The sequence below is a fragment of the Narcine bancroftii genome, chromosome 10 (genome assembly GCF_036971445.1).
Source record: "Narcine bancroftii isolate sNarBan1 chromosome 10, sNarBan1.hap1, whole genome shotgun sequence".
NCBI lineage: Eukaryota > Metazoa > Chordata > Chondrichthyes > Torpediniformes > Narcinidae > Narcine > Narcine bancroftii.
In genome coordinates, this window is record NC_091478.1 from 7,158,640 (window position 1) to 7,171,023 (window position 12,384).

Here is a 12,384-nt window from a genome sequence, read left to right on the forward strand (position 1 = left end):
GGTAAAGGACAGAAGGTATGAGAATATTTGAGAGAGGAGGGGAGGGGAAGGGGAGAGAAGAAAAGTTAGAGAGAATAAAGTAAGCCCAGGAGTAGGTGAAAAATGGATAGAAACTGTGCAACCAGATGGGTACCTAAAATTGAAAATATTGATGTTCATGCTGCTAGATTTGAGGCTTCCCGAGTGGAATCTGATGTGTTGTTCTTCGCAATAAATGAGGATGAGGACAGACAAATCTGAGTAGGAATGGTTGGGGAAGTTAAAATGTTTGGCTGCAGAAAGCTCAAATTTAGATCCACAAAGTCTAGGTGTACGACAAAGAGGTCACCCAATCTGCATTCTGTCTCACCAATTTATAGGAGATTGGAGACAATAGATAATGCTGGATGATAAAGCTCTGTTTAGTGCATATTTAACAATTTATTTAGAGTAAAAATCCCTATGGGGATTGGTAGTGACCTGGCGAACCAGCTACTAGGAGTACCAAGTTTAAACTTTAGTATGATTTCTTTTTGAAGATTGGTTGAAATCTTCATCAGAAGGATTTCACTCTGTATGCAATGCTGAAGACTCTCTGCTCATCTCTGCTACATTTTCAAACTGTGTTATTTATGCCATATAGGTACTCACCGATTTACGCCCATAATTGGGACTGAAGGATCGGTCATATCTCAAAATGGACACAAGTCGGAATTTTGCCCGTGCACATGGAGTACCAAAGTCTTAAAGCATACTTTTTAATCAAATGTTGTATTTCACAAACTGTAACAGGGATACAGGGCATGTAAGAGCCAAAATGTGTGTACTTACTTTGTTAGTTGGTGTCCCGGGGTCCATAGGCTGGGCACGGCTATCTTGATTCCTGTGCGCATGCGAGTTTGGTTGGTGCATGCGTGAGTTAAGCATACGAATTCAATAGTGTCAGGGTGCTTAACTCCTGCATATGTACCACCCAAACCCACTGCGCATGCACCAACTGAAGACTCGCGCATGTGCACAGGAATCAAGATGGCCGTACCCAGCCGATGGATCCCAGGTTGCCAAATAACAAAGTTAACATGCACATTTTGGCTCTTACATCCCCTGTATCCCTGTTATAGTTTGTCAAATACCACATAAACCATGTAAATTTTATATCTTTTCTTATATATTTACAAAAAATTCAGTCATATGTGCAGATGGACATTAGTCGCATAGGTCCAATTCGGGGAGTACTTGTATTTATTTTCCATATTTGTCTTCCCAAAGTTCATTCATTCCTAACTAACTTAGTTAATACTACATCGAATTATACTCTGGAGTTAATTTTGTTTCTGAAGCTACTCTTTTTTATCCAAAGTGAAAATCGGTCTCCACGGGATATCTGTAATTTAGGGTATTCCTAGCTTTTCTATAATTCTTCTGTCATATTTACCTCCTGTAACATTTGATTAATAGTATCTCTACAGATTTATTTTAACTTTACTATTCACCACAACAAATTTTATCGATCTAATTTATTTTAAAATGTATGCTCTTAAGACTTATTCAAATAGTACTGATTTACTAGAATTTATATTTTGAAATGTCTAATTTATGAGTACCACCTGTGAGAAAAATAAATATTTCAAAACTGAAAGATGAAACAACATCTGCTTCATTTATATTTTATTTTGATTACAAAATCTGTATTTTAAAACTACTGATTGCAACATGTAGAACCAGAGAAACGTCTATGCCAGGAGGATCTGTACTCTATTCGAATGCCTGGGTAACTTCACTGGAACACTACACACACTTCTTCAATGTATCAGGGTGAAAAATCAATATAATTCTGAAAATAACATTGAATTTGAAAAAATAAATGACTCAAATTAAATGCTTTTTTCACCTACTTGGTAACAGATTTTTTGCATTCATGAATTTTAATATAGCAAAGTAATGTAATTAAGTTACAGCATTGAGAACTTTAAGCAAACCTAAACTTCACTTACCATCTGGAAACTTCTTGTTGAGTGAAATTCACATTGCATCATATCAAAAAATATTGCAATTGTGGCTTTTCTGAGTTCAGTTTCTGGGATGAGCGTCATCTCCAAGATTGGACCCACCATTTCTGGGATAAATTTGATTTTGTGTTGACCTTAAAGGAAATAATTGCCCTTAAGTAGAAGTTTATTTTTTGTTAAGAAAATTAAAAGCTATGGCAATGCATAAAATGTTTCCAGCAGACTAGAAAGATCTTTTCAATTATTATGGCATGTAGATTAAGTAGTTGGATCTGTATCCAAAGCTTTATTATATTTTTGAAATAGGAGTTCCAATGTTGCCATGGCAGTTTGGAATTTAATTCTATTAATTAAATTAATCTGAAATAAGAAATTAGTATTAATAAACTTGATCCTGAAACTCAGTTTGCTGGAGCAACTTACAGGTTGAACAGCATCAGTAGGAGAAAAAGAATTGTCAATGTTTCGGGCTGGAAACCTTCATCAGAAATAAGAGTGTAGAGGAGAAATAGCTAGGGCAATGTGGACTGTGTGGGAGGAGTTGCACAGGGACCATTAACCAGTGGTGAATCTGGGAGAGGTGAAGGATCTTGGATGATAGAAAATATGAGGGTCATAGATAGAGTGGATGGTCACAGTCTTTTTTCCAGGGTAATGGAGTTTAAAACTAGCCTGTTTGAGGGTTTTGTGAAGCAAAGCATGCCACAAGCCTATACAGGCAAGGCCCTCTCCCTCCCCCCCCCCCCCCCACCAATTCTTCCTCCGGTACATCGACAACTACATTGGGGCAGCCTCATGCACCCACGATGAGCTCATCAATTTTGCAGCCAATTTCCACCCTGACCTCAATCCCACCTGGTCCATCTCTGATCACACTCTCCCTTTTCTGGATCTCCCTGTCTCCATCTCAGGAGACAGACTCACCACTGACATTTATTATAAACCCTCCAACTCCCACAACTACTTGGACTATATGCCCTCACACCCTGTCTCCTGCAAGGGGTCTATCCCCTTTTCTCAATTTCTCTGTCTCCGCTGCATCTGTTCCCAAAGTGAGGTCTTCCAGTCCAGAGCATCTGCTCCCAAAGTGAGGTCTTCCAGTCTGCCTTCTTCCACAAACATGGCTTCCCCTCCACCACTATTAACTCAGCCCTCACCTGCATCTCCTCTATTCCCCGCTCATCTGCCCCTGCCCACCCACCCGTAGAAACACAGAACCCCCCTCATCCTCACCTACCACCCCACCTGCCTTTGCATCCAAAACATTATCTGCTGGAATTTCCAGCAATTACTACAGGACCCCACCACCAGACACATTTTTTCTTCTCCACCCCTCTCAGCCTTCCATAGGGACCGCTCCCTCTGTGACTCCCTTGTGCACTCTTCCCTCCTCACCCATCGCCCCCCCACGCCACCCCGGCACCTTCCACTGTGATCGTGGTAAGTGTACCTGAATTCACAACTCCTCCCTCACCACAGTCTGAGGTCTAAACAGACCTTTCAGGTGAATCAACACTTCACCTGTACCTCCAAAGAACTCATTTACTGCATCCGGTGGACCCTCCATAGCCATTATTTCCTTTACATCAGGGAGACCAGTCGCAGATTAGGAGAGCGCTTCGCCCAGCACCTCCTCGCTGTCTGACCTCCCCATAGCCAACCATTTCAATTCTGAGTCACATTCTCAAGCTCACATGTCTGTCCATGGCCTTTCATACTACCCCACCCTGACCACCTGCAGAATGGAGGAGCAACACCTCATTTTTTGTCTGGGCACCCTCCAACCCCAGGGCACGAACATTGAGTTTACTACATTCCACCGATCAGCTTCCCTTTTTCTCCTCTCCCCACCCACCCCTGCCTTTAACTAGTCATTCCAGTTCCTACTTCCTTTCTCTCTCCACCTTGCCCAGACTCCTCCCCTTTCCCCCTCCCCCATCCATTATCTCCCACCCTCACCATCCCTCCCCCTTTTGTTCAGACATCTCTCTCATGTTCCCCCACACCTTGATGAAGGGCTCGAGCCCAAAACGATGGTGATGTATCTTTACCTTTGCTACATGAAGGCACTGTTTGACCTGCTGAGTTTCTCCAGCATTTGTATGTTTTTTTTTCACTTAACCATGGTGTTAACAGAATCTTGTGTTTTACCTTCTGAAGTGTATGATCACTTATCATCAGATTCAAGGAAATTCCTTTCCCACCATTATTACACCACTCTGAATGAACCTCACACTAATTAAATTATGTTCTCTTTGCTCTGTACTAACTGATCTCCCTGTAATTCTAATGTGCAATGTACAGGATGACAAACTGGACTGTTCACAAAACAAACCCTTTCACTACATCTCAGTACATGTGACAGACTTAAACTTGAACTAGACAACATAGGTTTAAAGTGAAAAGAAAAAGCTTTAATCGGGATCTGAGGAGCAAGTTAATCATGCAGAGGGAGGCAGGTGTATGGAATAAGAAGAGTGGTAGAGACAGGTACATGAATAGGAAAGGGATAAGGGCCAAGTGCAGGCAAATGTGATCAGCTTTGATAGACATCTTCGTCAGCATGGATAAGCTGGGCAAAGGGGTCTTTTTCTGTGCGATATAACTATGAATTTAAGGGAGGCAAAAACAGCAAAGAATTCCAGATATAGCAGCAAAAGCAATTGAATACGATGACGCTGAACGAGTCTGGATCAGGATAACTACATATATTCTATGGGGTTATAGGATTGGAGGAAAATACAAATAAATGGCAGCAAATTCGAATACCAATATCATGATTGTCAGAAAGTAGATGGGGTGATGGATGAATGGAACTTCGCTCGAACTGGAGACCAAAATTATCAGCAAGTAAAATTTGGCCTGAAAGTGTTTTTCTCCACCCGCAAGAGATCAATATACTTATTTAAGAAATACATTGGCTGGCCACATGGAAATATTGAATGTTCCAGTAAGTGCAACTGTTTAAAACATTGTATAGGAGGTATTCCATTTCACTCTTTAGTCAACTTTGAATATTCAACGATAAAATAAATAATGAAAAAAAATCTCAGCTTCGACTTTTTGAATAAAAAATTTCCAATTATGTCTCTCTAAACATGCAATAACTTTTAAGTTTGGATAAGGCATTGGAATAAGTTATCTTGTTGCTGAGAAGACTATGTACCACAGCAAACTCATGAAACAGCTTCATTCCAGGATTCAGAAAGATATTTGATGAAAAAATAGAGCAGTTTTATCACATCAGGATGAGGTCTTCCATTCCAGAACATCTGAGATCTTCTCCTTCAAAAAAAACGAGGCTTCCCCTCCCCTGCCACTCAGCCCTTACCCACATCTCTTCTGTTTCTCACACATCTGCCCTGGCTATCTCCGTCCCTAGATGCAATGACAGGATTTCCCCTTGTCCTTACCTACAACCCCAGCAGCCTCCACATCCAACATATATTTCCTCCACCTACAACATGATCCCACCACCAAACGCATCTTCCCTCCCCTCCCTGCTTTCTGCAGTGACCGGCCCCTCCAGAACTTCCTCATCCATTCATCCCTTCACAATAATCGCTACTCACCCTCCCTCAGTATCTACCTCTGTGCTCCATTTGCACTTGTACCTCCTCTCTTGCAACCATTCAGAGCCTCAAGAGTCCTTCCAAGAGAAGCATCACTTCACTTGTGAATCTGCAGGGGTCATCTACCTCAAGTGGTGGCCTCCTCTACATCGGAGAGACTGGAGTCAGACAGGGAAATCATTTCATTGAGCATTTCACTCTGTCTGCTGCAATAACAGGGAACTTCCAGGTGCCAACCATTTCAATTCCACACCCTATTCTCACACTGACATGTCTGTCCATGGCCACATGTGTATAGCCAAACCAAGGGTACCCACAAATTGGAGAACAATTTGGTTTGAGAACTCTTCAACCAGAAAGTATTGAAACTGACTTCTCCAGTTTCTGTAAAACCCCTCCCCCGAGTTTCTCTCTTTCCCTACCCGTGTCTCCTTTCCTCCAGCTTCCCTCCCCCTTCCCACTAACTCTTCACTCCTTCCTCTACAACAAGCTACGCCCTCCCTACACCTCCTCTACTCTTCCACCTATATCCACTCAAGACCTCTTACCTGTTAGCCTGTACTCTTCCCTCTTTACCTTCCTTCTCTCCTCCCCAACTTTTGTATTCAGGTGCCTGCCTGCCTTTTGCTTATACCTTAATGAAGAGCTCTAACCCAAAATGTTGGTTGCCCTTACTTCCTACAGATGCTGCGTGATCTGCTGAATTTCTCCAGTTCTTCTGTGTATTGCACTATAATGCAAGTGTTTCTGCAGACTTTCCTGTTAATTACACAAAATAAAATGATTGTTTTTTCATTGAATGTTTAAGATGTAGACAAATCTTTGGCCTAATATCTGAACTCTGCTGAATTAAGTCTTCCACAAAATCAGAAATTTCCTTCCCTCATGGTTTACTGAAAATTAGTTAAATTACACTGTTTCTTTGAGTAACCGAATACCCTGGAATTAAATGTGCTATCTTTCATTTCCAGTTAATTTTCCAACATTTCAGAAATTTGAGTATATTTCAGTCTCTGTCACAATTTTCATCTCAGATATGCACCTGATGCAGGGGAATTGAGACCGGCCTGTGTTGACCCCAATGGGGAGGGGGAGGGGGCACTCCTGACTCTGTGACAGAAGGTTGTGCAGGATTGTGGATGCTTTATTGTTTAAATTCCTTTCCAATAAAAAATAGAGGAAGTCTTCTGGTGAATTCAAACATTTATTCCTCAACCAACCACTGATATTTTCAGAAAGTTATTTCCATGATAAGTTGACGACTGGTTTTAAGCTACAAAATCACTAATTTTGAAAAACACCTCACTAAATTTAAAGAACTTTTGAATATCCTGAGTATGGGTGTTGAAGTCCACTAATTCACAACTTTCCTTCTTTAATTTTACCCATATAAAATTACCCTCCACTTTAAATAAATGTGTAAACAGATCAGCTGACAAGAAAGTACATTCTTTTCTTAATATAAAAAAATAACTGTACATATTTATTCAAAGATCTAACTTACCGAGATTATACCACATGTCTCTAATCTCAAAACCAATTTGTCTCCTCATGTCACCGTATCTAAGAAAAATATAAAATCATTAGTACAAATTAATCTTAAACTTTAACTCTCTCTCCCTAGATGCTGACTGACCTAGTGAGTGTTTGGTTTTAGGTTGGAAATCACTCTGGGGAGATGTGTAGACTTTTGTTTATGTGTAAAAAGAATATCAATTAAAATAAGTTTGCCAGAGAAATGCAAATGGCTGAAATTTGGATAATAGGCAAGGTTTGGGTTAGGGTTAGACAAGACAGCACCTATTGTCACTGGAGTTCCAGACTCAGAAAGATGCAATGAAATATTTTTTCTACATAAAGTAACAATTATAAATGAAAATTATGTTTGAAAAGTCTCAGCAATTTCACTGGGCACTTAAAAGGTGTGAGAAAAGATGAAACATTATATTGATATGGTAGCAAGCTCTGTTTGAAGGAGGTGGGATAGTAACATTTTTGGGGTACAGGAGAAAGGGTTTTACTTTGCAATTATTTCCTCAACATGATTATCCAACTGCACGAAAACCAACAAGGTCGGGTCAGATACAGCAATGAGCTCTCTGAACCCTTCTCCATTAACAATGGCGTGAAGCAAGGCTGTGTTCTCGCACCAACCCTCTTTTCAATCTTCTTCAGCATGATGCTGAACCAAGCCATGAAAGACCCCAACAATGAAGACGCTGTTTACATCCGGTACCGCACGGATGGCAGTCTCTTCAATCTGAGGCGCCTGCAAGCTCACACCAAGACACAAGAGAAACTTGTCCGTGAACTACTCTTTGCAGATGATGCCGCTTTAGTTGCCCATTCAGAGCCAGCTCTTCAGCGCTTGACGTCCTGCTTTGCGGAAACTGCCAAAATGTTTGGCCTGGAAGTCAGCCTGAAGAAAACTGAGGTCCTCCATCAGCCAGCTCCCCACCATGACTACCAGCCCCCCCACATCTCCATCGGGCACACAAAACTCAAAACGGTCAACCAGTTTACCTATCTCGGCTGCACCATTTCATCAGATGCAAGGATCGACAATGAGATAGACAACAGACTCGCCAAGGCAAATAGCGCCTTTGGAAGACTACACAAAAGAGTCTGGAAAAACAACCAACTGAAAAACCTCACAAAGATAAGCGTATACAGAGCCGTTGTCATACCCACACTCCTGTTCGGCTCCGAATCATGGGTCCTCTACCGGCACCACCTACGGCTCCTAGAACGCTTCCACCAGCGTTGTCTCCGCTCCATCCTCAACATCCATTGGAGCGCTCACACCCCTAACGTCGAGGTACTCGAGATGGCAGAGGTCGACAGCATCGAGTCCACGCTGCTGAAGATCCAGCTGCGCTGGATGGGTCACGTCTCCAGAATGGAGGACCATCGCCTTCCCAAGATCGTATTATATGGCGAGCTCTCCACTGGCCACCGTGACAGAGGTGCACCAAAGAAAAGGTACAAGGACTGCCTAAAGAAATCTCTTGGTGCCTGCCACATTGACCACCGCCAGTGGGCTGATAACGCCTCAAACCGTGCATCTTGGCGCCTCACAGTTTGGCGGGCAGCAGCCTCCTTTGAAGAAGACCGCAGAGCCCACCTCACTGACAAAAGGCAAAGGAGGAAAAACCCAACACCCAACCCCAACCAACCAATTTTCCCTTGCAACCGCTGCAATCGTGTCTGCCTGTCCCGCATCGGACTGATCAGCCACAAACGAGCCTGCAGCTGACGTGGACTTTTTACCCCCTCCATAAATCTTCGTCCGCGAAGCCAAGCCAAAGAATTAATATATTTTAATTGAAGAATGATTGATTTTAAATTGGATATTTAAAAAGAAGTTTTCTATCTCCTGACTGCTAAATTCAACACAAGGCAATGAAAATGTTTGGGAATTAATCTCTGAAGGGCAACCTCTTATTCGATGGCAAGGATTGCAAAATAATAAGCCTCTATATATATGACCTTTGACTCCTATGAGATTTGCCTGCAATCAAGTTTTGAATTTTAATTAAACAGCTGCGAATACCAACCTCCTTTTTAAAAAAAAGTCACAGTACACTACGATTTTGCATTTAAATTTATTCAAATTATTTCTCGTGTCTTAATTCTTTAGTCGAGATGTTTATTTTTACAGAAAACCACACATACTAATTTTTGAAAAAATGCAAATTTTAACTGCAAAAATTCATTACGTTTTCAAATTCATCATAATTCAGACTACAGATAGGTCCCAGGTTAAAAACTAATTCTGTTACCTAGGTCTGTCTTTAATTTGAATTTGCACTTAAGTTGGTACAAGTGCATACAGTCCTTAGTTAGTGTCAGTTAGTCAAATGTTTATTTTAGCATATAGCATATATAGTATACTATATATTTTACCTTTCTAAGCATGTAAAACACTTAAGAAATACACGACAACATCTTAACCATAATAATACAGAACATAATTGGATGATGTGAGAGAAGATGATGGAGAGATGCCTACTGTTAGAGAGGATGGACCTGATGCTGGAGAGTCAGGGTTTGAGTCTGTTGCTGGAGAGGGGGATCACCAGCACTTGCACTGGATTTACACTTTGAAAGCATGGTTATTATGCATGTAAAGTACAGTAGTTTCAGGGCTTTTCCCCTGGTAGATTTGGTATAAATACAGTACAGGTGACTTAAGATTTTTGCCATGTAAATTAGCTGCACTGTTCTTTTCTAGATGTCTTTAACCCAAGGAGTCAGTAAAGAGCCAGCAAACTGTTGGTTGATGAGATATTCAGATAAAATAATAGCATACAAAACTGAATAGGTGCAATGTTCAAATCAGTACTTTTCAATTGTGAATCGGTTTCCATGTTTGCCATGTGCCGTTCGCTATTCTCTCATAATACTGGGTGAGGGCGGCATCGCATGAGAGTATCATACAGTGTACTTTTCGCGATGATGACTCAACCACGCTCGAACCGGAATTTGACAGAATTCTACTTCCGGCTGGCTTGTCAGTTCATAAGTACAAGTTGTTCGTAAATCAGACATTTTGAATACAGGGACTGCCTGTAACTGACAAATTTTATAGATTCCTTGTTAATGAGCATTAATTTTGAAATAATGTTTAATGTGCATTACCAGCTAATATGACAAATGTAATTAATAAATAAATCTTCAGGAAACGTAAAAATTGAATCACAAAACTACAGATTAAAAATTCAAGGCTCTCCTATTTCTTATCAACTTTCTGATACACAGAATTATGAGCCAAAATTAGTTTCCATGTGTATAATGATAATCCAGCTCCTAGCTCTAACTCACCATTATCACCACCTTTCTTGACCACTTATTGCCTGTCAATTGTCATGTTAGTTTACTCAATGCCTCAAATGGATGGGCAGAAATGCTCTTCAGCCAAATTCCTTCGATCCTAATCATAACCTGTGTTCCATAACTCCAACTCTACCAATCTTCCATTAAACAGAGGTTGAAACTAAGGTTTATATTTGTTGGTTCAAATTATACTCCCAAATGATCACTGGATTGTACCTCTCCAGGTTTCCCTTCCTGAAGTCAATAATCAGGTCCTTGGTTTTGGTGAAATTGAGTGCAAGGTTGTTGACATTGGTACACATCCCTGAATGCTCCATCTCACACATTGCTGTGTTAAGTTCAAGTTTATTATCATTCTTCTTTGGCTTGGCTTCACGGACGAAGATTTATGGAGGGGTATGTCCACGTCTGCTGCAGGCTCGTTGGTGACTGACAAGTCCGATGCGGGACAGGCAGGCACGGTTGCAGCGGTTGCAAGGGAAAATTGGTGGGTTGGGGTTGGGTGTTGGGTTTTTCCTCCTTTGTCTTTTGTCAGTGAGGTGGGCTCTGCGGTCTTCTTCAAAGGAGGTTGCTGCCCGCCGAACTGTGAGGCGCCAAGATGCACGGTTGGAGGCGAGATCAGCCCACTGGCGGTGGTCAATGTGGCAGGCATTAGACTGTACGTATACAACCAGACGAAACAGCATTTCTCCGGTCCACAATGCACATACATATGCATATAATAATAGTCACATTTATGTAATATATAAGATATTAAAAAAATAAATAGATATGAATATTTTGGAATAATTTCTTTTTGTCACTTTGGTACTGAACTAACCAGACCACCATTAACATCCTGATAATGTTATCACCTGTATCATCTATAAATTTCTTTTTCATGCCTTCTTTATTTGGATATTAAAAGCAAAGGATGGAGTCTTATGAAACTTTGCTTATAATTGCACTCCAAAGAAAGAAGAACCTATCAACAAGTTATGTTTGCTTTCTGTAACTGATCCAATTTTGGATTTACTTGGTCACTCTCTTGAATTCCATGTGGAACCTCATCAAATCCCAACAAACATCAATGTAGTTTACATCAAACATAATGATCTGCCTTATTATCGCCTCAAAACACGTCCTCGCTGGGACTCAACACACCTCTCTGTAACCGAATTCTGGACTCCCTAACAGAAAGACCGCAGTCTGTCTGGGTTGTAGCAGAAGGTTGTAGCTGAGCTCTGTAGCACCTTAAGACTGTGTACTCAGCTCACCTCTGTTCATGCTACTGACCTACGACTGCATTCACCAGATCCAGTTCCAACAGTGTCATTTAGTTTGCAGATGACACAACAGTCGATGGCCTCATCAGCAACAATGATGAGTCGAAATATAGAGAAGGGGTGGAAAACCTCGTGAAATGGTGCAACAATAACAACGAGTCTTAACGTGGACAAGACAAAAATGATGACTGTGGACTTCGAGGATCAGGGACAACCACCCTCTACTACACGTAAATAGCTCAGTAGTGGAGAGACCAAATTCCTGAGTCCACTTAAGAGGAACTGCTTCTTCCCAAGGGCAATAAGACAGCTGAATGACTGCTAAAACAACTCTCCATGACAACTACTTATTAAAAATATTTATTTCAATAAATATACATATGGAGTGTGTATATGTATCATTTGTGTGTATATGTGTTTTGTCTGCACACGTTTTATACTGTCATGAATTACTGTTTCGTTGGGTTGTATCAGTACAATAAACTTCAACTTGATATTCAGTGAAGTTAGTTATGGCCTTCCTTTAATAGGGTGTGGATGAGTGTGTCCACACCAGATCATTCAGGGTTTTTCCCAACCAGAAGCCCTGGATGAACAATCACATCTTGAACTTTGGAGAGTCAGATTGTGGGCATTTAAGTCCTGAGCTCAAGAAAACTAACACAGGAGGGAGGCATGGCCATGTGAAGGACTTAGACAGACTTGTTTTGATCGAGGTCTCTG

At 41.1% G+C, this 12,384-nt stretch overlaps 1 protein-coding gene across 4 annotated transcripts in view; it reads right to left on the reverse strand.

Moving 5' to 3' along the window:
• Window positions 1-12,384, reverse strand: part of dock1 (dedicator of cytokinesis 1) — a 354,235-nt gene that overhangs the window by 87,615 nt on the left and 254,236 nt on the right. For 3 of the 4 annotated variants that reach the window (XM_069899676.1, XM_069899674.1, XM_069899675.1), the window contains exons 32-33: window positions 7,065-7,123; window positions 1,974-2,122 (exon numbers count right to left, since the gene is read on the reverse strand). In XM_069899676.1, coding sequence (XP_069755777.1) covers window positions 1,974-2,122; window positions 7,065-7,123 — 208 coding nt within the window. Of the gene's footprint in view, window positions 1-1,973; window positions 2,123-6,247; window positions 6,320-7,064; window positions 7,124-12,384 lie in introns of those variants that run through there. The other variant, XM_069899677.1, reaches the window with a different exon arrangement.